Source organism: Myotis nattereri, assembly GCF_964212035.1.
Source record: "Myotis nattereri genome assembly, chromosome: X".
NCBI classification, from domain to species: domain Eukaryota; kingdom Metazoa; phylum Chordata; class Mammalia; order Chiroptera; family Vespertilionidae; genus Myotis; species Myotis nattereri.
In genome coordinates, this window is record NC_138078.1 from 583510 (window position 1) to 608494 (window position 24985).

The 24985-nt window shown below is 58.1% G+C and overlaps 1 protein-coding gene across 1 annotated transcript; it reads right to left on the bottom strand.

Moving 5' to 3' along the window:
- Positions 1-1374: 1374 nt before the first annotated feature.
- On the bottom strand, positions 1375-24985 carry LOC308511445 (putative bifunctional dTTP/UTP pyrophosphatase/methyltransferase protein; the record flags this gene model as incomplete). The annotated part of the gene is made up of 13 exons (XM_081081485.1): positions 1375-1672; positions 3026-3148; positions 4783-4926; positions 5710-5842; positions 7008-7192; positions 10363-10525; positions 12477-12831; positions 13625-13733; positions 15012-15073; positions 16251-16315; positions 17778-17825; positions 20957-21088; positions 24893-24985. 13 exons carry the CDS (start codon positions 24983-24985, stop codon positions 1452-1454), a joined length of 1833 nt encoding a protein of 610 aa, XP_080937611.1. The 3' UTR covers positions 1375-1451.

The following is a 24985-nucleotide window of genomic DNA, read 5'->3' on the forward strand; positions in this document are numbered from 1 at the left end:
TGTTTAACTTTTAAAGAGGAATGCAACGCTACCGCTGGGCTCGTCCAGTCCCGGCATCCTGGCTGCCTCGCGCCCTCCCCTCCCCTCCCCTCCCCTCCCCGTCCCATCTGTGACGGGCATTTCTCTGTTTCCACTCACCGGCCCTTTTCAGAAACCAGACACTCAGCCTGGAACACAGCACGGGCCCGAGCCTCCCACTGGGGCGTCTGGGGAACCTTGTCGGTGAAAGGGGGAACGTGACCCAAACGAGACCTCCACCCGCCCGCCCGCGCTCCGAGCTTTGACGGTGCCGGGTCAGCCCTGGCCCGTGTGGCTCAGTGGTCACAGCGCCGCCTGGGGACGGAGGGTCCCGGGCTCGATGCCGGCCGAGGCTGCATCCCCGAGGCGGCCCATGGACGGGTCTCTCTCCCGTGGGCGTTTCTCTGTGTGTGTCTCCCTCGCCCTCCACGCTCTTCATAAAAACCGATGGAAAATCTCCTCGGGGGAGGCCTGCCAATCAGAGCCCGTCCCCCTTGGGCGCCTGCCAAACGAGAGGCTGTGGCCTCGCAGGGACACGGAACCCCGGCCGGAGAGGAGAGAAGGGGGCTGGTGGCCAGGGCAGCGAGGAGGCGGCACCCGCTGAGGGGCACCCGGGGCAGGTGGCCACCTGCCGGGCGAGGTCAGGGCAGAGGTCAGAGGTCAGGGCTGGGACGGTGGAGGGAGGGACCTGGGCTGGGCTGGCCTCTCCCGGTGCAGCCACTGGGTGTCCAGCCCCACGCGGAGCTCACCACCCCTTCTGTCTACGTCCTGTCCCTCCGGGAGCCTGTGCCTGTGATGGGCAGGTTGGGGAACTCAGGGCAGGCTGGGGGGCTGAGGGCAGGCTGGGGGGCTCAGGGCAGGCTGGGGGGGCTGAGGGCAGGCTGGGGGAACTCAGGGCAGGCTGGGGAACTCAGGGCAGGCTAGGGGGGCGGGCTAAGGGCAGCCTGGGGGGCTAAGGGCAGCCTGGGGGGCTCAGGGCAGGCTGGGGGGAACTCAGGGCAGGCTGGGGGGGGCACTAAGGGCAGCCTGGGGGGCTCAGGGCAGGCTGGGGGGGCTAAGGGCAGCCTGGGGGGCTCAGGGCAGGCTGGGGGGGGCTAAGGGCAGCCTGGGGGGCTCAGGGCAGGCTGGGGGAACTCAGGGCAGGTTGGGGGAGCTAAGGGCAGGCTGGGGGGCTGAGGGCAGGCTGGGGGGCTGAGGGCAGGCTGGGGGGGGCTGAGGGCAGGCTGGGGGGCTGAGGGCAGGCTGGGGGGCTCAGGGCAGGCTGGGGGGCCTGAGGGCAGGCTGGGTGGGGCTGAGGGCAGGCTGGGTGGGCCTGAGGGCAGGCTGGGTGGGGCTGAGGGCAGGCTGGGGGGCTCAGGGCAGGCTGGGGGGCTCAGGGCAGGCTGGGGGGCCTGAGGGCAGGCTGGGTGGGGCTGAGGGCAGGCTGGGGGGGCTCAGGGCGCGGTGCGCGTGGCCAGGATGACGTCCACGATGGTCCCCGTGCGCGCGGCCCCCACGATCTCGAAGCCGTGGGCCTGCAGCAGGCGCCCGTACTCGCCCAGGCTGCGCTCCTGGCCCCACGACTGCACCAGCAGGTCCAGCGACTGCAGCAGCCCCGGCCGCGCCGCCCGCTTCTGCTCGTCCAGCACCGTCTCTGCCACCAGCAGGCAGCCGCCTGCGGCACAAGAGCAGCCGCTGGGGTCCTGGCCCAGCGCGGGGGTGGGGGTGGGGGGGCTGGGGGTGTGGAGGTCCTGGGGGGGGGTGTCCATGCTGATGGGGACCGAGGTTAGAAGCATAGGGGACAGGCTGCGGACAGTGCTGGCCGGGCTGGGGACCAGGAGACGGAGGGAGGGAGGGAGGGAGGGAGGGAGAGGCAGACAAGAGAGGCAGAGACCGAGGGACGGACAGACACAGTGAGCAGGAAGACAGAGAGAAATGGGGGGTGAAGAGGCAGAAATCCCAGGAGCAGGGCGTGGGGGGTGCCTGGTCCTCCCTCCACGGGTTCCTGTACGGGCTCCCCGAGGGGGCTCACCGTGTGGGGAACAGGGATTCCCACTGTAGGGAGGAGCCTCCGTGAGCCTCATGGGGGGGGGGGGGGCGGGAAACCTGGGCCCCAGCTGCTGGGAGCAGGTGAGCACCCGCCCCGCACGGGGCACAGGAGGGTGAGCTGGGGGGGAGGCGAGCGCCAGCTCCGAGGAGTGCAGTGGGTGCGAGTGTGCGTATGTGCGTATGTGTGCGTGTGTGTGAGTGTATGTGCGAGTGTGTGTGCGTATGTGTGCGAGAGTGTGTGCGCGCGAGTGTGTATGTGTGTGTGTGCGTGTGAGTGTGTGTGCAAGTGTGTGCGTATGTGTATGTGTGAGCGTGTGTGCGTATGTGTGCAAGTGTGTGCGTGTGAGTGTGTGTGCGTGTTGTGTGTGTGCGAGTGTGTATGTGTGCGTGTGTGTGTGCGAGAGTGTGTGTGCGCGCGTGTGGGCGAGTGTGTATCAGTGAGTGTGTGTGCCAGTGAGTGTGAGAGTGTCTGTGTGTGCCTCCTGAGCACCGATGATGGAGGGACCTGGTGGAAGGCTCCAAGAAGTAGTGTGTGTGTGTATAAGTGTGTGCGCACGTGTGTGTGTGTCTGCCTCCTGTGCACTGACGAGGGTGGGGACTCGGTATGACGACTCTGAGCAGCGAATGTACGTGTGTGTTTCTCTGTGCGAGTGTGTGCACGTGTGCGTGTCTGTCTGCCCCCCGTGCTCTGAGGATGTGGGGAGTCAGTGAGAGCTCTGAGCAGTGTGTGTGGCTCAGTGGTGAGCGTCGACCTAGGAACCGGGAGGTCAGGGTTCGACTCCCGGTCAAGGGCACAGGCCCGGGTTGCGGGCTCCATCCCCAGTGGGGGGCGTGCAGGAGGCGGCCGGTCCATGATTCTCTCTCATCACGGATGTTTCTCTCTCTCCCTCTCCCTTCCTCTCCGAAATCAATAAAAATATATTTTAAAAAAAGAGAAGACAACGGTTTTAAGAAAAGAAACTGTGGGACCCAGTCTCACCTGGTTTGCAGCTGCCCGAGATCCGGCTCAGCAACGCGTGGGCCTTGTCATCCGGCCAATCGCGGAGGATTCTGGAAAGGATGTACAGGTCGGCCTCCGGGAGGCTGTCTTGGAAAAAGTCGCCTGGTTTCAAGACAAAATGCAGGGACCAGTCCGTCAGGGACCCAGGCACCACCCTGGGAACCTAGATGCAAAAGGGGGGCTGCTTCTAGTGGGGTTTGCCGCCCCCAAAAGCCGTGTCCACGTCCTAACCCTGGACCTGGGAACAGAACCAGCGCCATTGCAGACGGGATGGGGTGAAGCTCAGAGACGAGGCCGTCCTGGGTCGGGGGGTCCTCCCTCCAGGGACAGGGTCCTCGTGAGACACAGAAGAGGAGACGCAGACACAGAGGAGCAGCCACGTGGAGACAGAGGGAGGCGGAGGCGGGAGGGAGGCGGCCACCAGCCCGGGGAGGCCTGGAGCCCCAGGAGCTGGGGGATGCAGGGGGCACCCTCCTTGGAGCCTCCAGAGGGATCAGCCCTGGGACCCCTGGACCTCAGACGCCTGGTCTCCAGGGCGGAGAGGACGAATGTGGATTTTAAGGTGCCCCAGTTGCGTGGTTTTGTGTGGTTTTCCCGGCCGGACAAAACCAATACCCAGAAAACCTATTTGAAAAAGTTACACAGCTGCCACGGCGTCAGCAAGTGTTACATTGTTACCATGCGGTCAGGCCACAGTGTGAGCAAGTGTTACATTGTAGCCATGCGGTCGGCCATGGTTTCAGCAAGTGTTACATTGTTACCATGCAGTCGGCCACGGGATTAGCAAGTGTTACATTGTTACCACGTGGTCGGCCACGGAATTAGCAAGTGTTACATTGTTACCACGTGGTCGGCCACGGAATTAGCGAGTGTTACATTGTTGCCACGTGGTTGGCCACGGAATTAGCAAGTGTTACATTGTTACCACGCGGTCGGCCACGGAATTAGCGAGTGTTACATTGTTGCCATGTGGTCGGCCACGGAATTAGCAAGTGTTACATTGTAGCCATGCGGGCGGACACGGAATTAGCAAGTGTTACATTGTTGCCATGCGGTCGGCCACAAATTAGCAAGTGTTACATTGTAGCCATGCAGTCGGCCACGGAATTAGCAAGTGTTGCATTGTTATCACACGGTCGGCCACGGAATTAGCAATTGTTACATTGTTGCCATGCGGTCGTCCACAAATTAGCAAGTGTTACATTGTTGCCATGCGGTCGTCCACGGAATTAGCAAGTGTTACATTGTTGCCATGCGGTCGGCCACGGAATTAGCAAGTGTTACATTGTTGCCATGCGGTCGGCCACGGAATTAGCAAGTGTTACATTGTTACCATGTGGTCGGCCACGGAATTAGCAAGTGTTACATTGTAGCCACGCGGTCGGGCCAGGAAGGCTGCCTGCACAGCATAGCATTGTTTTCCAGTCCACGGGAGGAGGGTGTGGGCGTTCTGTGCAAACGCGAAGGCACTTTACATGAGGGACCCGAGCTCCGAGGATTGTGGCACCTGAGGGGGTCATGGGACCCATCGCTCTAGGACACGGAGGGACCATGTACAGACGGAGGTGCGCACGCCACATGCTCAGAGAGACACAGGCAGCACGCACACGCCCTGCAGACACACAGACACAGCTGCACACACTCAGAGACACACACACACACACAGACACACACAGACACACTCGGTGCCCGCGGTCGGCCCAGGGCTGAGCCGACGTGAGGCCGCGGGACCTTACCTGGCACGAAGCTGACCCGCGGAGCCCGTGCGCGGTCGGGCTGGAACCCCGAGACGTCCTCGATGACCTCCGGAAGGTCAAACACGGTCACCTTCAGGCCGGGGTACGCCCGGGCGAGCTCCTGGGCGAGGGTTCCCGTGCAGCCTGTGGGTGGACACGCACACACACGCACACACACGCACACACACGCTCCATCACCGACCGACCGTCCTGGCACCAGCACCCGCGGTGAGGCTCCTCAGTCCGGCCTCGGCAGAACCAAGGCTCTAACCGTGAGTCGGGGCCGGCGCCGTGAGCGGCGGAAAAAGCAATGCAGGCTGGCGAGTGACCCGGGTGCGGGGTGGGGGCGGGCACGGCGCCCGGGGGAATCCTCAGGGCAGAGCCATGGGGGCCGTCACCTGCCCTTCCCCTCCCTGCCGGGGGACGCAGACGCGATGGCCGGTGCCACAGCAGCCCCTCTGGGCCACCGAACGGGGTGTGTGCAGAGGAGGGGAAAATGGAAGGGGGGGGGCGGGCCATGGAGGCCTTGCCCCCCAGCCTGTGTTGTCAGTTTGGGTCAAATAAACTCATAAAAATGCTCAAAAAAAGAATGTAAGGTGGCCGCTCAGGAGTCGTCTTGGGACCCCAATCCCATGACACACCCCCCTCCCCCCCGCCCAGCCAGCCGGGTGGCTCCTAGGAACCAGGGGTCCCGGGTTCGAGTCCGGGTCAAGGGCACAGGCCCGGATTGCGGGCTCGATCCCCAGTGGGGGGCGTGCAGGAGGCGGCCGGTCCATGGTTCTCTCTCATCATGGGTGTTTCTCTCTCTCTCTCCCTCTCCCTTCCTCTCTGAGACCCATACGAACAGGTTCAGAACCAACGGAAGGAAGGAAGCGAAGGCCGGGGCCTGGCCGGCTGCGGGCCCGGTTCCCGGGGGGGCGGACCCACCTCCCAGGTCGCAGGCGGAGGTGAACCGGGACAGGTCGAAGGCCGTGGCCACCTGGCGGGCGGTCAGCTTGCTGAGGCTGTGCATGGCCCTCAGGAACTGCAGCCTCCGGTCCTGGCTCTGGTAGAAGCAGTCCTGAGCGGAGCAGGGTCTCAGCCGGGGCGTGCGGGCGACGGGAGGTGTGGGTGCGGGCGTGCAGGTGACGGGGGAGGGGGTGTGGGGCGGGGGGGGGGGGGCGGGCGCAGGGAAAACCCTTAGGCAGAGCTGTGGGGCTGTCACCTCCCTCCTCCTTTCCGCTGTGGGGACGCAGGCACCCCCACCTGGCCTGGCCCCGATGTCCCCGGAGCTGGGGGCCTGGGGGCTCGCGGGGTGGGGCGCTGGGCTGGGAGGAGGGGCTCAGCCTGGCTTTGGGGTCGTGGTCCCGGGGAGAGGGCAAGTCCATTCAAATCTGCCTGGTAACACCCCCGAGCGTCACCAAGGCCTGGGGCAGTGTGTGGGGGGGGGGGCAGACTCTCCTCACAGCCAGGATGGAGGGACAGCCCCCCACCACCTCACCAGCACCTCTGGGGGCGCTCAGGGCAGCTTTGCGTTTCCATTCTCAGCCTCCCTCCCTCCCTGTCCGTCTGTCTGTCTCCCCCTTGGGCCTCACAGGGCGTGTTCTGAGCGCTCCCCCAGCCTCAGCCTCTGCTCAGGGTCCCTCTGTCTGTCCCTCTGTCTGTCCCCTTGTATCTGTCTGTGTCCCTCGGTGAATTTCTTTCTGTGTCTGTCTGTCCCTCTCTGTGTGTCTGTCTGGCCCTCTCTCTGTCTCTGTCCCTGTCTGTCTGCCCGTCTGTCTGTCCCTCTGCCCCACAGGCGGCCTAGCCGCGCGCTCCATCACCCTCCCTCAGAACCCGACGGACCCCCGTGCGCTCCGGCCTCGCAAACCCGGCTGGGAACAGCCGCGCCCCCCGGAGCCCCGTCCTGTCCGTGCGGCCGCACACCGCGGCCCTCACCGGGACGGCCCCCACGGCACACACAGCCATCCTGTCCTGCACGGCACCCCCAACGAGGCTCCCTGGACCGAGGGGCTGGGGGGCTGGGGGGGCACGAGGGGCTTGGAAATGTGGGGTCCCGACAAGGGAACTGCTCGCAGGAACCATGGTGCCCGATCTGCCGCGCCCCTTCCCGAGGGATCCTCCTTCCGGGGCCGGACACCCACCAACGCCTGGAGCCGGGCCCAGCCAGCACCCGAGCCCCAGGGCCCCCCAACACTAGCCCTCGTGGCGGCCAGTGCGGGGAGAGGAAGGCCCCATCGGGGTACCTGGAACAGGCTGTCCACCGTCCTCCCCTGGGCCCCGCGGTGCCGGCTGGTCCCCTCGCGGACGGCGGACTCCAGGTCCGTGAAGAAGTCCCAGGTGTGCTCGTCCTGGTAGACGATGAGGGGGTGCAGGGAGTACTTGCCGCCCGAGGGCAGGTACAGGCTGGCCAGCTGGGAGTTGCTGTACCCTGAAGGGACAGGGGTCCTGGCTGCCTCTCCCGGCCTGGGGACGTCGCCCCCCCCCCCTACTTCCCAGGCACCATCCTGAGCCCCCTGCTCAGAGACCGTGCCCGAGAGTTCAGGTCAACCCAGCAAACACGTTCCCATCCTCCCACCCTCCCCCACCATCCCTCCACCCATTTATTTATATCTCATCTGTCATCTACTGTCCGTCCATCCGTCCATCCATCCATCCATTTATATTTCATCTGTCATCTACTGTCCGTCCGTCCATCCATCCATTTATCTCATCTGTCATCTACTGTCAGTCCATCCATCCATTTATCTCATCTGTCATCTACTGTCCGTCCGTCCATCCATCCATCCCTCCATCCATTTATTTACCTCATCTGTCATCTATCCGTCCTCCGTCCATCCATCCATCCATTTATTTGTATCTCATCTGTCATCTACTGTCCGTCCATCCGTCCATCCATTTATTTATATCTCATCTGTCATCTACTGTCCATCCGTCCATTTATCTCATCTGTCATCTACTGTCCGTCCGTCCATCCATCCCTCCATCCATTTATTTATATCTGTCATCTACCATCCGTCCGTCCATCCATCCATCCATTTATATCTCATCTGTCATCTGTCCGTCCGTCCATCCATCCATCCATTTATCTCATCTGTCATCTACTGTCCATCCGTCCATCCATCCCTCCATCCACTTATTTATATCTGTCATATACTGTCCGTCCATCCATCCATCCATTTATATCTCATCTGTCATCTACTGTCCGTCTGTCCGTCCATCCATCCATCCATTTATATCTCATCTGTCATCTACCGTCTGTCCGTCCATCCATCCATCCATCCATTTATCTCATCTGTCATCTACTGTCCGTCCATCCATCCATCCATTTATCTCATCTGTCATCTACTGTCCGTCCATCCATCCATCCATCCATCTCATCTGTCATCTACTGTCCGTCCATCCATCCATCCATTTATCTCATCTGTCATCTACTGTCTGTCTGTCCATCCATCCATCCATCCATCCATCCATCCATTTATCTCAACTGTCATCTGTCCATCCGTCCATCCATCCATCCATCCCTCCATCCATTTATTTATATCTCATCTGTCATCCACTATGTATCCATCCATCCATCCATTTATCTCATCTGTTATCTACTAGCCATCAACCCATCCATCCATCTCATTTGTCACTATTAATCCATCTATCTACCTACTATTTCTACCTACCTATCTACCCATCCATCAACCCACTTATCTACGCTTTCAACTATTCACCCATCCATTTTTCTCGTCTGTCATCTACCAACCATCCATCCATCCATCCATTTATCTCATCTGTCTTCTATCCATCCATTCATCCATTTTTCTCATCTGTCATTTATTATGTATCTATCCATCTACCCACCATTTCTACCTACCAATGTATCCATCTCTCCATCCATCCATCCATCCATCTACACCTTTAATTATCTATCAACCCACCCATCCACCTACCTATCCATCCATTCATCCATTTATCTCATCTGTCATCTACTGTCCGTTCATCCATCCATCCATTTATCTCATCTGTCATCTACTATCCATCCATCCGTTTATCTCATCTGTCATCTACTGTCCATCCATCCATCCATCCATCCATTTATCTCATCTGTCATCTACTATCCATCTATCCATCCATCCATTTATCTCATCTGTCATCTACTGTCCGTTCATCCATCCATCCATTTATCTCATCTGTCATCTACTATCCATCCATCCGTTTATCTCATCTGTCATCTACTGCCCATCCATCCATCCATCCATCCATCCATTTATCTCATCTGTCATCTACTGCCCATCCATCCATCCATCCATCCATTTATCTCATCTGTCATCTACTATCCATCTATCCATCCATCCATTTATCTCATCTGTCATCTACTATCCATTCATCTATCATCCAGCCATTTATCTCATCTGTCATCTACTATCCATTTATCTATCATCCAGCCATTTATCTCATCTGTTATCTACTATCCATCAATCCATCCATCCATCTCATTTGTCACTATTAATCCATCTATCTACCGACTATTTCTACCTACCTATCTACCCATCCATCAACCCATTTATCTACGCTTTCAACTATCCACCCATCCATTTTTCTCATCTGTCATCTACTATCCATCCACCCATCCATCCATTTTTCTCATCTGTCATTTATTATGTATCTATCCATCTACCCACCCACTATTTCTACGTACCTATGTATCCATCTCTTCATTCATCCATCCATCCATCTACACCTTTAATTATCTATCAACCCACCTATCCACCTACCTATCTATCCATCCATCCATCCATTTATCTTATCTGTCATCTACTATGTATCTATCCATCTACCCACTCACTATTTCTACTCACCTACCTAACCATCTCTCCATCCATCCATCTATGCCTTTAATTATCCATCCATCCATCCATCCATCCACCTTCTATCCATCCATTTTTTCATCTGTCATCTACCATCCGCCCACCCACTCATCCACCCTTTTATCTCACCTGTCATCTACTATCTATCTATCCACCCATCCATCTATCCATCCATCTACCCCTCCCACTATCCATCCATCCATCCATCCATCCATCCATCCATCTATCCATCCAGGCATCCACCCACCCACCTATTTATCCATTTTTCCATCCATTATCCCTATCTTCTGTCATCTATCTATGTATCATCTATCTGTTCACTTTTATCATCTATGTATCATCTCTCTGTTATCAATATCGATTTCTCCCCTATCTATCTATCTATCTATCTATCTATCAACTATCTGTCATCTCTCCACCCCTCCATGTCATCTGTCTGTCTGTCTAAATAAATAAGCATCCATGTTGTGCACACACATATATCCTATTGGTTGTTTCTCTGGAGAACCCCGACCGATACAGCCCCTGTGAGACCAGAACCCATAAGAGTCATTCTTCTCACACACGTGTGCATGGACACACACACACACACATGTCCTTCCTTCCATCCATCCCTGTCTCTCACCCTCCAGGAAGCGGCCATGCTCCCAGGGCACAGGGACAGCCAGTCGGGTCTCCCCTTCACTCAGTGACTGGCTCCCGCCTCCCGAGAGTCTCGGCAAAACACCCCCCAGTCCCTCACCTCCCTCCGTCTTCTCCAGCAACCCCAGGGCCGCGCACACGTCCAGCAGCCGCCCGGTCCCGCCCTCGGAGGCCTCGATTCTCTGGGCGATCTCCGCGGCACCCAGGGGCGCTTCGTCTTGCAATAGATCAAACACCTTCATCTTGCAGGCGGTGAACAGGGCCTGTTCGTGGAAAACCGGGACCGTCAGGCTCGATGTGTGACTTATCGGGTATGTTTCCCTCCCACAGGCCCGAAGGCGGAGGGCAAGGCTGTCAAAGTGAGGGAAGTCATCGATCCACCCAGCATTTCCACCTACCTACCTTCCCACCCATCCATCCATCTACACCTTCACTTATCCATCCATCCTCCATCTACCGATCCATCCATCCATCTACCTATCTATCCATCTACCTATCCATCCATCCATCCATCTACCTATCTATTCGTCATCCATGTACCCATCTGTCCAATCATCTACCTATTTATCCATCCATCCATCCATCCATCCATCTACACCTTTAATTATCCATCCATCCACCCATCTACCCATCCATCACCCATCCATCCATCTTCATCTTTAATTATCCATCCATCCATCCATCCATCTATCTATCTATTCGTCCATCCATGTACCCATCTGTCTAATCATCCAACTATTTATCCATCCATCAATCCATCTACACCTTTAATTATCCATCCATCATCCATTCATCCATCTACACCTTTAATTATCCATCCATCATCCATTCATCCATCCAACCATCTTCACCTTTAATTATCCATCCAACCATCCAACCATCCACCTATCTATCCGTCCATCCATGTACCCATCTAGCCAATCATCCACCTATCTATCCGTCCATCCATGTACCCATCTAGCCAATCATCCACCTATTTATCCATCCATCCATCCATCTACACCTTTAATTATCCATTCATCATCCATCCATCCATGCACACCTTTAATTATCTATCCATCCACCCATCCATCCATCCATTTATCCATCTACCTACCCATCCATCCTTCCATCCATGCACACCTTTAATTATCCTCCATGCATCGATCCTCCATCCATCCATCCATACCTTTAATTATCCATCCATCCATCCATCCACCCACTATTTCTACCTACCTACCCATCCATCTCCCTATCTGTCTATACCTTCAACTATCCATCCATCCATCCAGTCATAAAAGAGAGGATTTAGGCTACAGCTGGTACAAGGTTTGCTCAAGATTAGAGCAAATGAGTGAGCCCGGCTGGTGTGGTCTCCAGGATCGACAGGAGGGAGCAGGGCCCGGGGACACCCGGTCTCCAGGATGGACAGGAGGGAGCAGGGCCCTGGGTCACCCGGTCTCCAGGATCGACAGGAGGGAGCAGGGCCCTGGGACACCCGGTCTCCAGGATCGACAGGAGGGAGCAGGGCCCTGGGGACACCCGGTCTCCAGGATCGACAGGAGGGAGCAGGGCCCGGGGACACCCGGTCTCCAGGATGGACAGGAGGGAGCAGGGCCCTGGGTCACCCGGTCTCCAGGATCAACAGGAGGGAGCAGGGCCCTGGGACACCCGGTCTCCAGGATCGACAGGAGGGAGCAGGGCCCGGGGACACCCGGTCTCCAGGATGGACAGGAGGGAGCAGGGCCCTGGGTCACCCGGTCTCCAGGATCGACAGGAGGGAGCAGGGCCCTGGGGACACCCCGTCTCCAGGATCGACAGGAGGGAGCAGGGCCCTGGGACACCCGGTCTCCAGGATGGACAGGAGGGAGCAGGGCCCGGGGACACCCGGTCTCCAGGATCGACAGGAGGGAGCAGGGCCCGGGGACACCCGGTCTCCAGGATCGACAGGAGGGAGCAGGGCCCTGGGACACCCGGTCTCCAGGATGGACAGGAGGGAGCAGGGCCCGGGGACACCCGGTCTCCAGGATGGACAGGAGGGAGCAGGGCCCGGGGACACCCGGTCTCCAGGATTGACAGGAGGGAGCAGGGCCCGGGGACACCCGGTCTCCAGGATCGACAGGAGGGAGCAGGGCCCGGGGACACCCGGTCTCCAGGATCGACAGGAGGAATCTCTGCTGTGAAGCGTCGTGTGTGGTCCTCCGTCTCGGCCGCCCCGGGTGGCCGTGGAGGTACCTTGGATGCTTTGAAGCCGTCCAGGAGTTCCAGGAGGGGCGTCGGGGGCAGGCTGTCCACCATCCTGCTGGGAACCGAGTTCTTCCGGCCCAGAGCCCGCGGCCGGTCGGCCTGCCCCTGGGCCCCGCCCTGGCCGCGGCCCTCCGCGTCGCTGAGGCTCTCGAAGGTGTCGACGGCGGGGATGGAGTCGTGCTCGGCGGGCGGCAGGTCCTCGTTGGGCTGCGTGAGGTACAGCTCCGCCAGCTTCTTGCAGAAGTGGTTCAGGGGGAAGCCCACGACGTTGAGGAAGTCTCCGTGGACGTACTCCACCAGCATCCCGCCCAGCGCCTGGATCCCGTAACCGCCGGCCTTGTCCCTGAGGGGGGGCGGGAGGGATGATAAGACACAGGGCAGGGGCCTGGCTGGTGTGGCTCAGTGGTTGAGCTTCGACCTAGGAACCAGGGGGTCAGGGTTCGATTCCCGGTCAAGGGCACAGGCCCGGGTTGCGGGCTCGATGCCCAGTAGGGGGCGTCCAGGAGGCAGCCGGTCCGTGATTCTCTCTCATCATGGATGTTTCTCTCTCTCTCCCTCTTCCTCTCTCTGAAGTCAATCAAAATATATTTTTAAGCCCAGGTGGGTTTAGGTCAGTGGATAGAGCATCGGCCTGCGGACCGAAGGGTCCCGGGTTCGATTCAGGTCCAGGGCACAGGCCCGGGTTCCAGACTCGATCCCCAGTGGGGGGCGTGCAGGAGGCGGCCGGTCCGTGATTCTCTCTCATCATGGATGTTTCTCTCTCTCTCCCTCTTCCTCTCTCTGAAGTCAATCAAAATATATTTTTAAGCCCAGGTGGGTTTAGGTCAGTGGATAGAGCATTGGCCTGCGGACCGAAGGGTCCCGGGTTCGATACAGGTCCAGGGCACAGGCCCGGGTTCCAGACTCGATCCCCAGTGGGGGGCGTGCAGGAGGCGGCCGATCCATGATGCTCTCTCCTCATGGATGTTTCTCTCTCTCCCTTCCTCTCTGAAATCAATAAAAAAATACTAAAAAAAAAAAAAATTTAAAAACATAAATCCAGAAAGAATAAAAGGCAGGTGGGTGTGGACTCTCCCTGAGCCTGGGCCCTGGGGAGTGACTGCAGCCCCCGGCCCGGCCCTGACGGGGACACTCACATGGGCTCCCCGCTGTGGATGTAATCCCACAGCAGCTCCTCCGACAGCTGCGAGAACTTCACCAGCGTCTCCTCGTGGAATTCCGAGATCTCCATGTCCAGCCGGCTGTCTGCGGGGACAAGAGGCCCGCGGTCGGACACGCGTCGCCTCCGCGTCCCCCAGTTTGTGTCGCCGCCTCTGGGGGGGCGGGGGGGGCGTCGACCCAGCGATGCGTGCGGCTCAGATGTAGGTCATGAATGCGGAGGAAAAGGTTCGACGTAGAGGGAAAGATTAAAAGAAAATTAGAGCAAACAGCCCCGCCGTCAGGGCTCTGGGGCTGAGCCTCGACCGATGAACCAGGAGGTCCTGGGTTCGATTCCCGGTCAAGGGCACAGGCCCGGGTTGCGGGCTCCACCCCCAGTGTAGGGGGGTGTGCAGGAGGCGGCCGGTCCACGATTCTCTCTCATTGTGGATGTTTCTGTCCCCCTCTCCCTTCCTCTCTGAAATCAATAAAAAAATTTTTTTTTTTTTCAAAAATCAAAGAGCCCTAGTTGGTGTGGCTCAGTGGATAGAGCATCAGCCTGGGGACTGAAGGGTCCCAGGTTCAATTCCGGCCGAGGGCACCTGCCTGGGTTGCGGGCTCCATCCCCAAGGGGGCCGTGCAGGAGGCGGCCGATCAGTGATTCTCTCTCATCGTGGATGTTTCCACCTCTCTCTCCCTCTCGCTTCCTCTCTGACATCAATAAAAGAAATAGATTTAAAAATAAAAATAAAAAAAAAAAACAAAATAAAAAAACGAAGGAAATTAGGGGAAACACACAAACAAAATGAGCCGAGAGGCGACAGAGCTGCAGCCGGCAGGCACAGCGGACGAGACGGGCCCGTGTTTTGCTGTGACAATTCGTGGAGGGGCATTTCCGGGGCCAACAGCCCTCGGCTGTGGGGTGAGAAGAGCCCCGTCTGCAGTGGCTGCCGGTCGGGGTCCCCCTCCGTAGGAGAGCCCCCCGTAGCCACGATCCAGGCGCGTATGATGTCCCCCCAGAATTCTCCGTCTACCCGGAGCTGTGAGTGGACCTCCTTTGGGAACGGGGTCTTTGCAGAGGGGACGGGGTGAAGGGTCGGAGACGAGGCCGTGCTGGGTCAGGGGGGGCCCCCCTCCAGGGACAGGGTCCTTGTCAGACACAGAGGAGATGCAGACACAGGGGAGGCGGGAGGGAGGGAGGCGGCCACCAGCCGGGGAGGCCTGGAGCCCCAGGCGCTGGGAGAGGCAGGAAGTCTGAGATCCAGGGATCCCAGGGCCGTGGTGGGAGTCGTGCCCGAGCTGCCCCCCCCGTCCCCCGGGCCCTGGTCCCCGAGGGTCCCCAGGCCCGGCTGCCGTGAGCCTGGGGAGGGGTGGGGCCGGCGTTACCTCGGCAGGAGCACTGGATGATGGTGACGCCTGTGAACACACTGTGTTCCTTCCCGTTCAACCTGCAAGACACGACCGTGTGGCTCAGTGGGTGGAGCGCCGGGCCTCGGACTGCAGGGTCCCGGGTTCGATTCCGGTCCAGAGCGTGGACCCGGGTTGCGGGCTCGATCCCCGGTCTCAGGCCGGGCGCGTGCAGGAGGCAACCAATCGATGTGTCTCTGTCGCATCAATGTCTCTCTCTCTGTCTCTCCCTCTCCCTTTCCATTCTCTCTACGAGAAAAAAAAAAATCAAGCTGGTGTGGCTCAGTGGATAGAGCATCGGCCTGTGGACTGAAGGGTCCCGGGTTCGATTCCGGTCAAGGGCATGTACCCTGGTTGCGGGCACATCCCCAGTAGGGGGCGTGCAGGAGGCAGCCGGTCCCTGATTCTCTCTCATCATGGATGTTTCTCTCTCTCTCCCTTCCTCTCCCTTCCTCTCTGACATCAACAAACATATATTTAAAAAATAAAAATAAAATAAAAAAATAATAAAAATAGTAAAAGATACTAAAAAAAAAGGGAGAGACAGATGGGTTCAGGGGGGACACAGGTGTGGGGTCACTGGTCCCCGTCAGCAGGGAGCTTGTGGACCCCAACATCAGCAGAACGGGGGTGGGGGGGCATGCAAGAGGGACCCAGATGGGGGGCAGCCCTGAGCAGGCTATTTCTTTTCTTTCTTTTTTATAAAAAAATATGTTTTATTGATTTTTTTACAGAGAGGAAGGGAGAGGGATAGAGAGTTAGAAACATCGATGAGAGAGAAACATCGACCAGCTGCCTCCTGCACGCCCCCCACTGGGGATGTGCCCGCAACCAAGGTACATGCCCTTGACCGGAATCGAACCCGGGACCCTTCAGTCCGCAGGCCGACGCTCTATGCACTGAGCCACACCAGCCAGGGCCTGAGCTGGCTATCTCTGAGTGTCCGTCTGTCTGCTCCCCTGGGATCTGAGCTGGGCTGTGGACCAGTGGGTCAGGGGGAGGCGGCCCTGGGGGGGGAGGGAGGGAGGAGGGACCGGAGATGAAGGTCATGGACACGTGGACCCCGGCTCCAGCCCCATTTGGGGGGAACGAACACGGCTAAGCTCCAGGGTGCAGGGTCCGGCCGCCGAGGGACCCCGCAAGGGCCCCGGCCCCTCCCCGGTCCCTGGCCCCGTGGGCTGCGGGCTGGTCCCCGGGAGGCGGTCGCCGTGGGCCCACCTGGAGAGCATGCTGTAGGCATCCTGCTTGTCCACCGGCTTCTCCAAGATCAGCCCCTGCAGCGTCTGCAAGAGAAACCGAGGGCGTCGGGCGTTCCAGCCCCGAGCGGGCCTGTCCCCCGGCCCTGGCCCCCGGCCGCCCGTTCCCGTTAGAATTCCAGGTGCTCAGTTGCTTGAGCATCGATCTAGGACCCAGCAGGTCACGGTTCGATTCCCGGTCGGGGCAGCCCATGGGTGTGCCCCTCTTTTGCCTTTTCTCCCGCTCTCTCTGAAAACCAACGGAGCCCCGGCCGGTGTGGCTCAGTGGCTAGAGCGTCGGCCTGCGGACCGAAGGTTCCCGGGTTCGATTCCGGTGGAGGGGCACGGACCTCGGTGGCAGGCTCCTCCCCGGCCCGGGCCCTGGTCAGACCCTGCGCAGGAGGCGACCCATCGGTGTGTTTCTCTCACGTCGATGTTTCTCTCTGTCTCTCTCTCTCTCTCTAAAAATCAATGGGGAAAAAAATAAAATAAAATAAAATAAAATAAAATAAAATAATAAGATAAATAAATCAAATAGGATAAAATAAAATAAATAAATAAAATAAAATAAAAAGATAAATAAATAAAATAGGATAAAATAAAATAAATAAAATAAAATAGAATAAAATTAAATTAAAAAAATAAATAAATAAAATAATAAGTAAAATAAAATAAATAAAATAAAATAGAATAAAATTAAATTAAAAAAATAAATAAAATAATAAGTAAAATAAAATAAATTAAATTAAATAAATAAAATAAAATAAAATCAATGGGAAACTATGCTCAGGTGAGGATTAATAAAAAATAAATAGCCGAAACCGGTTTGGCTCAGTGGATAGAGCGTCGGCCTGCGGACTGAGGGGTCCCAGGTTCGATTCCGGTCAAGGGCATGTACCTGGGTTGCGGGCACATCCCCAGTAGGAGATGTGCAGAAGGCGGCTGATCGATGTTTCTCTCTCATCGATGTTTCTGGCTCTCTATCTCTCTCCCTTCCTCTCTGTAAAAAATCAATAAAATATAAAAAAAAATAAATAAAATAAATAAATAAATAAATAAAATTCAAGGTGAGCCCAGCCGAGGTGGCTCAGTGGTTGAGCCCAAACCTAGGAACCAGGAGGTCAGGGTTCGATTCCCGGTCGGGGCACAGGCCCGGGTTGTGGGCTCAATCCCCAGTCGGGGGCGAGCAGGAGGCGGCCGATCCATGATTCTCTCTCATCAGGGATGTTTCTCTGTCTCTCTCCCTCTCCCTTCCTCTCTGAAGTCAATAAAAATATATATTTAAAAAGAAAAAAACGAGGGAAATTGGGGCACAGGCTCCCACTGAGGGAGAAGCCACGTGCAGACGACGCCGGAGATCGGATGATGTGACGCAGCCGGGGGCCGGGAGCCGGGAGCCAGGAGCCGGGAGGACGGGCTGGGACACATGCTGCTGAGGGCGGGCAGCCCGCGCCCGACTGGGTGACCGGGACGGGCAACCCCCCGGAGGGCGGCCAGGAGCAGGACTCACCACGATGGTGTCGGCTCCAATGACGATGTCGGGGGCCCGGAGGTCTTTCTGCAAGAAACACAAACCCGGCTTTATTTTCATGGCTTTTTAACCCTCCCCCGAGGGCATCTGCCCATGGATTTTTGGAGACAGAGCGGGAGCGAGAGGGAGAGACAGAGAGAGAAACATCCGTGTGAGAGAGACACATGATGGGGTGCCTCCTGCACGCACCCCAACCAGGGCCTGGGGAGGGGAGGAGCCTGCCACCGAGGTCTGTAGCCTTGATCAGGAATCGAACCCGGGACCCTTTGGTCCGCAGGCCGAGGCTCTATCCACTGAGCCACACTATCTAGGCCCAAACTCAGCTTTAAAAACAACGCATGTCACCCGGCCGGGGTGGCTCAGTGGACAGTGCATCGGCCTGCGGACCGAAGGGTCCCGGGTTCGATTCCCGGTCAAGGGCACATGCCCGGGTTGCGGGCTCCATCCCCAGTCGGGGGCGTGCAGGAGGCAGCTGATCTGTGATTCCCTCTCATCATGGATGTTTCTCTCTCTCTCTTCTTTCCTCTCTGAAATCAATAAAAATATCTTTTTTAAAAATAGGCATTTGGCCCTAACCGGTGTGGCTCAGTGGATAGAGCGTCGGCCTGCGGACGCAATGGTTCCAGTTCGATTCCGGTCAAGGGCATGTACCTGGGTTGCGGGCACATCCCCAGTGGGGGGCGTGCAGGAGGCAGCTGATCGATGTGTCTCTCTCATCGATGTTTCTCTCTGTCCCTCTCCCTTCCTCTCTGTAAAAAATCAATAAAATATATTTTTTAAAAAATAAATAAATAAAAATAGGCGTTCGTTTATACGAGTCCCTATAGCACTAACTACAATGCATTTATCTATTAATTGCAATAGGATAGTATTATATACGCAGCGATAAGCTACATGAACTCCATATTGTGAAAGACATGATTATATTCACTGTAACAGGATGGTGCGTAGTGACGCAGAGAAACAGGTGTTCCATCAATTCTCTATAACGATACTGTCGTGTTCATTGCCATGGCTTCTTGCACAGTAACAAGCTGATTCATCATCTAGGTTATATAAACGATACTATTAATTACAATAGTAGCTAATAACGTGACATTGGGTAATAGATGAGCTACATTCTTTTTTTTTAAAATGTATTTTTATTGATTTCAGAGAGGAAGGGAGAGAGAGAGAGAAATATCCATGGTGAGAGAGAATCATGGATCGTCTGCCTCCTGCACGCCCCCTACTGGGGATCGAGCCCACAACCCGGGCCTGTGCCCTTGACCGGGAATCGAACCCAGGACCCTTCAGTCTGCAGGCCGGCGCTCTATCCGCTGAGCCACACCAGCCAGGGCTACATTAATTTTTACAGTAAATGATATCCGTGAGTTACGATAGCACATTATATAGCAATAAAGTCATAGATAACCTATCTTTGTGCCTTATCACATGTGACGTGGTTAATTACGATGGCCTGTGATGTAGCAAGAAGGTAACAGACAACGTGTGTTAATTCTTTATCGTAAGTGATACCGTAAATCACGACAGTATGTTGTACAGTAACAAAGCGACGGACAAGCTGTCGCCATCCTTTACTGTAAACGTCGCCTTAATTTTACCTCTTAAAAGTATGATTTTATTGATTGTAGAGAGAGCGGAAAGGGGGGAGGGGGAGAGATCAATGATTGAGCCCTAGCCAGTGTGGTTCAGTGGATAGAGCGCCAGCCTGCAGACCAAAGGGTCCCGGGTTCGATTCTGGCAAAGGGCACATGCCAGGGTTGTGGCTCGATCCCCAGTCGGGGGCGTGCAGGAGGCGGCCGGTCCATGATTCTCTCTCACCATGGATGCTTCTCTCTCTCTCTCTCTCCCTCAACCTTCCGCTCTGAAATCAATAAAAATATACTAGCCCCGGCCAGTGTGGCTCAGTGGATAGAGCGCCAGCCTGCAGACCAAAGGGTTCTGGGTTCGATTCCCGGTCAACGGGCACGTACCTCAGTTGCAGGCTCCTCCCTGGCCCTGGCCCTGGTCGGGGCGCGTGCAGGAGGCAACCGATCGATGTGTCTCTCTCTCTCTCTCACATTGACGTTTCTCTGTCTCTCCCTCTCTCTTCCACTCTCCCTAAAAGTCAATGGAAAAATATCCTCAGGTGAGGATGGACAAAAAAATAAGTAAAATCTTATGAAAAATAAAAATAAATTTAAAATATATATATTTTTTAGCCCTGGCCGGTGTGGCTCAGTGGATAGAGCGTCGGCCTGCGGACTGAAGGGTCCCGGGTTCGATTCCGGACAAGGGCATGTACCTGGGTTGCGGGCACATCCCCAGTGCAGGCTGTGCAGGAGGCAGCTGATCGATGTTTCTCTCTCATCGATGTTTCTGACTCTCGATCCCTCTCCCTTCCTCTCTGTAAAAAATCAATAAAATATATTTAAAAAAATAAATAAATAAAATAAAATATATATATATATTTTTTACTCCTGACCGGTGTGGCTCGGTGGATAGAGCTTCGGCCTGCAGACTGAAGGGTCCTGGGTTCGATTCCGGTCAAGGGCATGGACCTTGGTTGCGGGCACATCCCCAGTAGGGGGCGTGCAGGAGGCAGCTGGTCGATGTTTCTCTCTCATCATCGATGTTTCTAACTCTCTGTCCCTCTCCCTTCCTCTCTGTAAAAAATCAATAAAATATATTAAAAAATAGCCGAACCGGTGTCGCTCAGTGGATAGAGCGCCGGCCTGCGGACTCAAGGGTCCCGGGTTCGATTGTGGTCAAGGGCATGGACCCTGGTTGCGGGCACATCCCCAGTGGGGGGCGTGCAGGAGGCGGCTGATCGATGTTTCTCTCTCATCGATGTTTCTGACTCTCTGTCCGTCTCTCTTCTCTGTGAAGAATCAATAAAATATATTTTTAAAAAAAAGAGTACTAATGTTGCTAAGGGTATGGAAGTGCTCATGAAACAAGCAATTGAAGAGAGAAAAAATGTTAAAAAAATATATATATATATATATAAAATAAAATATATATATTTTTTTAATAGAAATAAAATAAAATGCTCCTAACCAAAATATTTCAATAATAATAATCAATACAACAAAGCCTGAATCCCCCTCCCCCCCACCCCCCCCATCCCCCTCCCTCTCCCCCTCCCCCATCCCCCTCCCCCCCTCCCCCCTCGCCTGGTGCATCCGCCGGGCCACGTCCAGCGCCTTCTGCTTGGCCGTCTCGATGGCGTAGGCGTAGGGCGTGGGGAAGGCGGCTTTGTTCAGCTTCTCCTTAAACCGGGAGGGCACCACCTCGAACCGCAGACCCTGCACCCGCAGAAGAGGGGGCCGGGGTTCACGGAAGCCAGGGCCTGGGACAGAGCTGGGGGGGGGGTCCCCAGACGCGCGGCCTTTGCCCGATGGCTGAACTTTCACCCACTGCCCGGTCCGGCCCGGTCCGGCCGGTCCCACGGACGTCACGTCACGGGTGGCGCTGACGCAGCCGCCGGGCAGCCTGGCCACCGGGGTCAAAGGGCGCCCCGGGCGCCCCCCAAGGCCGGCCTCCCCCCCACGGGGCCGAGCGCCTGGAAACATCTTCCCGCCAGAAATGCAGCAGAATGAGATAAAATACAACAGGAAAAAAATAAAATCAGATAAAATAAGATAAAGTAAAATAAAGTAAAATAATAAAGTAAATAAAATAAGAAAGTAAAATAATAACATTAAATAAAATAACATAATCAAATAAATTAAATTAAACGAAAAGGTTGTATGAGCCCTGGCCGGTGTGGCTCAGTGGATAGAGCGCCGGCCTGTGGACTGAAGGGTCCCGGGTTCGAATCCGGGTCAAGGGCACAGGCCCGGGTGGCGGGCTCGATCCCCAGTGGGGGGCGTGCAGGAGGCGGCCGGTCTGTGATTCTCTCTCATCACGGATGTTTCTATCTGTCTCCCCCTCCCTTCCTCTATGAAATCTATAAAATGAATAAAAAAATAAAATAAAAAATTAAAAGTAATAACGTAAAATAAAAATAGTAAAATAATAAAATAAGAAGTCAATGGGGGGAGAAGGGGGAACATAGGTAACACGTTCAACAATAAAGAATTATATTAAAAAAAAATAACCTAAATAAATAAAATAAAATTTAAAAAATAGCTGTGTGAAGGGAAACTATGTCTTTTATTTTTTTAAAAAAATGTATTTGTATTGATGTCAGAGAGGAAGGGAGATGGAGAGACAGAGAAACATCCATGATGGGAGGGAATCAGGGATCAGCCGCCCCCTGCACGCCCCCCACTGGGGATCCAGCCCGCAACCCGGGCCTGTGCCCTTGAGCAGGAATTGAACCCAGGACCTGTCTACTGCTCTACCCACTGAGCCACACCGGCCAGGGCTCCCCATGTGTCTTTGTCAATGTTGCCCCCAGGCGGGCGGTCCCTGCAGCAGGAGGCGGGCCCCAGCGATGGACACAGAAGGGCAGGGAGCGTGGGCCTTGACCCCCGAGGGTAAGTAAACTCGCCGGCCCCCGGGCAGAGCGCCCGCCTGGCACAGGGACCCGGCCTGGCCTGCCGCCCGCCACACCCCCGGCCGGTGGGCACCCGGCCCCCACACCCCCGGCCGGTGGGCACCCGGCCCCCACACCCCCGGCCGGTGGGCACCCGGCCCCCACACCCCCGGCCGGTGGGCACCCGGCCCCCACACCCCCGGCCGGTGGGCACCCGGCCCCCACACCCCCGGCCGGTGGGCACTCGGCCACCGGACCTCCAGGCTGGCCATGGCCACCCCTGCGTCCCCCGCCCGCAGACGGGGACCCCCGAGGCCGGATGGCCTGCACGACCCCGGTCACGGCAGCCCTGGGCCCGAGGACTCACCTGGGGACACTGACCTCACACCTGTCCCGGAGCCTCCAGCCGCCCCCCGCCCCCGTCGCCCGGCCGGAGACCTTGGCCCTCCCTCCCGGCCACCGGCTCCGGGGTCACTGACCCTCCTGGGCACGGGGCCCCGGTCACCAGGCCGCTCGGCCCACAGGCTCCCGGTCACTAGGCCACAGGGTCACTGGCCCTCTCCTGGCACCAGGCCCAGGTCAGGAGGTGGCCAGTCACCAGGCGCCCCGGCCACCAGATCTGCTGGTGACTGGGCCCCCACCCCCATCACCAGGCCTCTGGTCACTGGGTCCCCTGGTCACTGGGCCCCCTGGTCACTGGGCCCCCTGCTCCCTGGGTCCCCTGGTCACTGGGCCCCCTGCTCCCTGGGCCCCCTGCTCCCTGGGTCCCCTGGTCCCTGGGCCCCCTGGTCACTGGGCCCCCTGCTCCCTGGGCCCCCTGCTCCCTGGGCCCCCTGCTCCCTGGGCCCCCTGGTCACTGGGTCCCTGATCCCTGGGTCCCCTGGTCCCTGGACCCCCTGGTCACTGGGCCCCCTGCTCCCTGGGCCCCCTGCTCCCTGGGCCCCCTGCTCCCTGGGTCCCTGATCCCTGGGTCCCCTGCTCCCTGGACCCCCTGGTCACTGGGCCCCCTGCTCCCTGGGCCCCCTGCTCCCTGGGTCCCCTGGTCACTGGGTCCCTGATCCCTGGGTCCCCTGATCCCTGGGTCCCCTGATCCCTGGGTCCCCTGGTCCCTGGGCCCCCTGGTCACTGGGCCCCCTGCTCCCTGGGTCCCCTGGTCACTGGGTCCCTGATCCCTGGGTCCCCTGGTCCCTGGGCCCCCTGGTCACTGGGTCCCCTGGTCACTGGGTCCTCTGGTCACTGGGTCCCCTGCTCCCTGGGTCCCCTAGTCACTGGGTCCCCTGGTCCCTGGATCTCCTGCTCCCTTGGCCCCATGCTCACTGGGTCCCCTGGTCACTAGATCTCCTGCTCCCTGGGCGCCCTGGTCACTGGGCCCCCTGGTCACTGGGTCCCCTGATCCCTGGATTCCCTGGTCCCTGGTTCCCCTGGTCACTGGGTCCCCTGCTCCCTGGGTCCCCTGGTCACTGGGTCCCCTGCTCCCTGGGTCCTCTGGTCACTGGGTCCTCTGCTCCCTGGGTCCCCTGGTCACTGGGTCCCCTGCTCCCTGGGTCCCCTGGTCCCTGGGCCCCCTGCTCCCTGGGTCCCCTGGTCACTGGGTCCCCTGCTCCCTGGGCCCCCTGGTCACTGGGTCCCCTGCTCCCTGGGCCCCCTGCTCCCTGGGTCCCCTGGTCACTGGGTCCCCTGCTCCCTGGGCCCCCTGCTCCCTGGGTCCCCTGGTCACTGGGTCCCCTGCTCCCTGGGCCCCCTGCTCCCTGGGTCCCCTGCTCCCTGGGTCCCCTGGTCACTGGGTCGCCTGCTCCCTGGGTCCCCTGGTCACTGGGTCCCCTGCTCCCTGGGTCCCCTGCTCCCTGGGCCCCCTGCTCCCTGGGTCCCCTGCTCCCTGGGTCCCCTGGTCACTGGGTCGCCTGCTCCCTGGGTCCCCTGCTCCCTGGGCCCCCTGCTCCCTGGGTCCCCTGCTCCCTGGGTCCCCTGCTCCCTGGGTCCCTGCTCCCTGGGTCCTCTGGTCACTGGGTCCCCTGCTCCCTGGGTCCCGTGGTCACTGGGTCCCCTGGTCACTGGGTCCCCTGCTCCCTGGTTCTCCTGCTCCCTGGGTCCCCTGCTCCCTGGGTCCTCTGCTCCCTGGGTCCCCTGCTCCCTGGGTCCTCTGGTCACTGGGTCCCCTGCTCCCTGGGTCCCGTGGTCACTGGGTCCCCTGGTCACTGGGTCCCCTGCTCCCTGGGTCCCGTGGTCACTGGGTCCCCTGGTCACTGGGTCCCCTGCTCCCTGGTTCTCCTGCTCCCTGGGTCCCCTGCTCCCTGGGTCCTCTGCTCCCTGGGTCCTCTGGTCACTGGGTCCCCTGGTCCCTGGGTCCCCTGGTCACTGGGCCCCCTGCTCACTGTGCCCCCTGGTCCCTGGGCCCCCTGCTCCCTGGGCCCCCTGCTCCCTGGGCTCCCCTCCCATAACCAGGCCCCAGGGGCACTGGGTTCCATGGTCACCGAGTCCCCTGGTCCCTGGCGCCTGGCTCCTTGGTCACCGGGTTCCCCGCGCACTCGGCTCCCGGTCCCCAAGCCTCACCTACAGACCCCGGCCCCGTCCCCGGTCCCCCGGCCGCAGCCCCCGGCCCCCGGGCCCCACCCCTCCGCGCTCGGCTCACCGCGGTGCTGAGGATCTCCTGGCGGCGCGGGGAGGCGCTGGCCAGCACCACGCGCTTGTTGCGCAGCCTCCGGATCACCGGGTAGAGGACCAT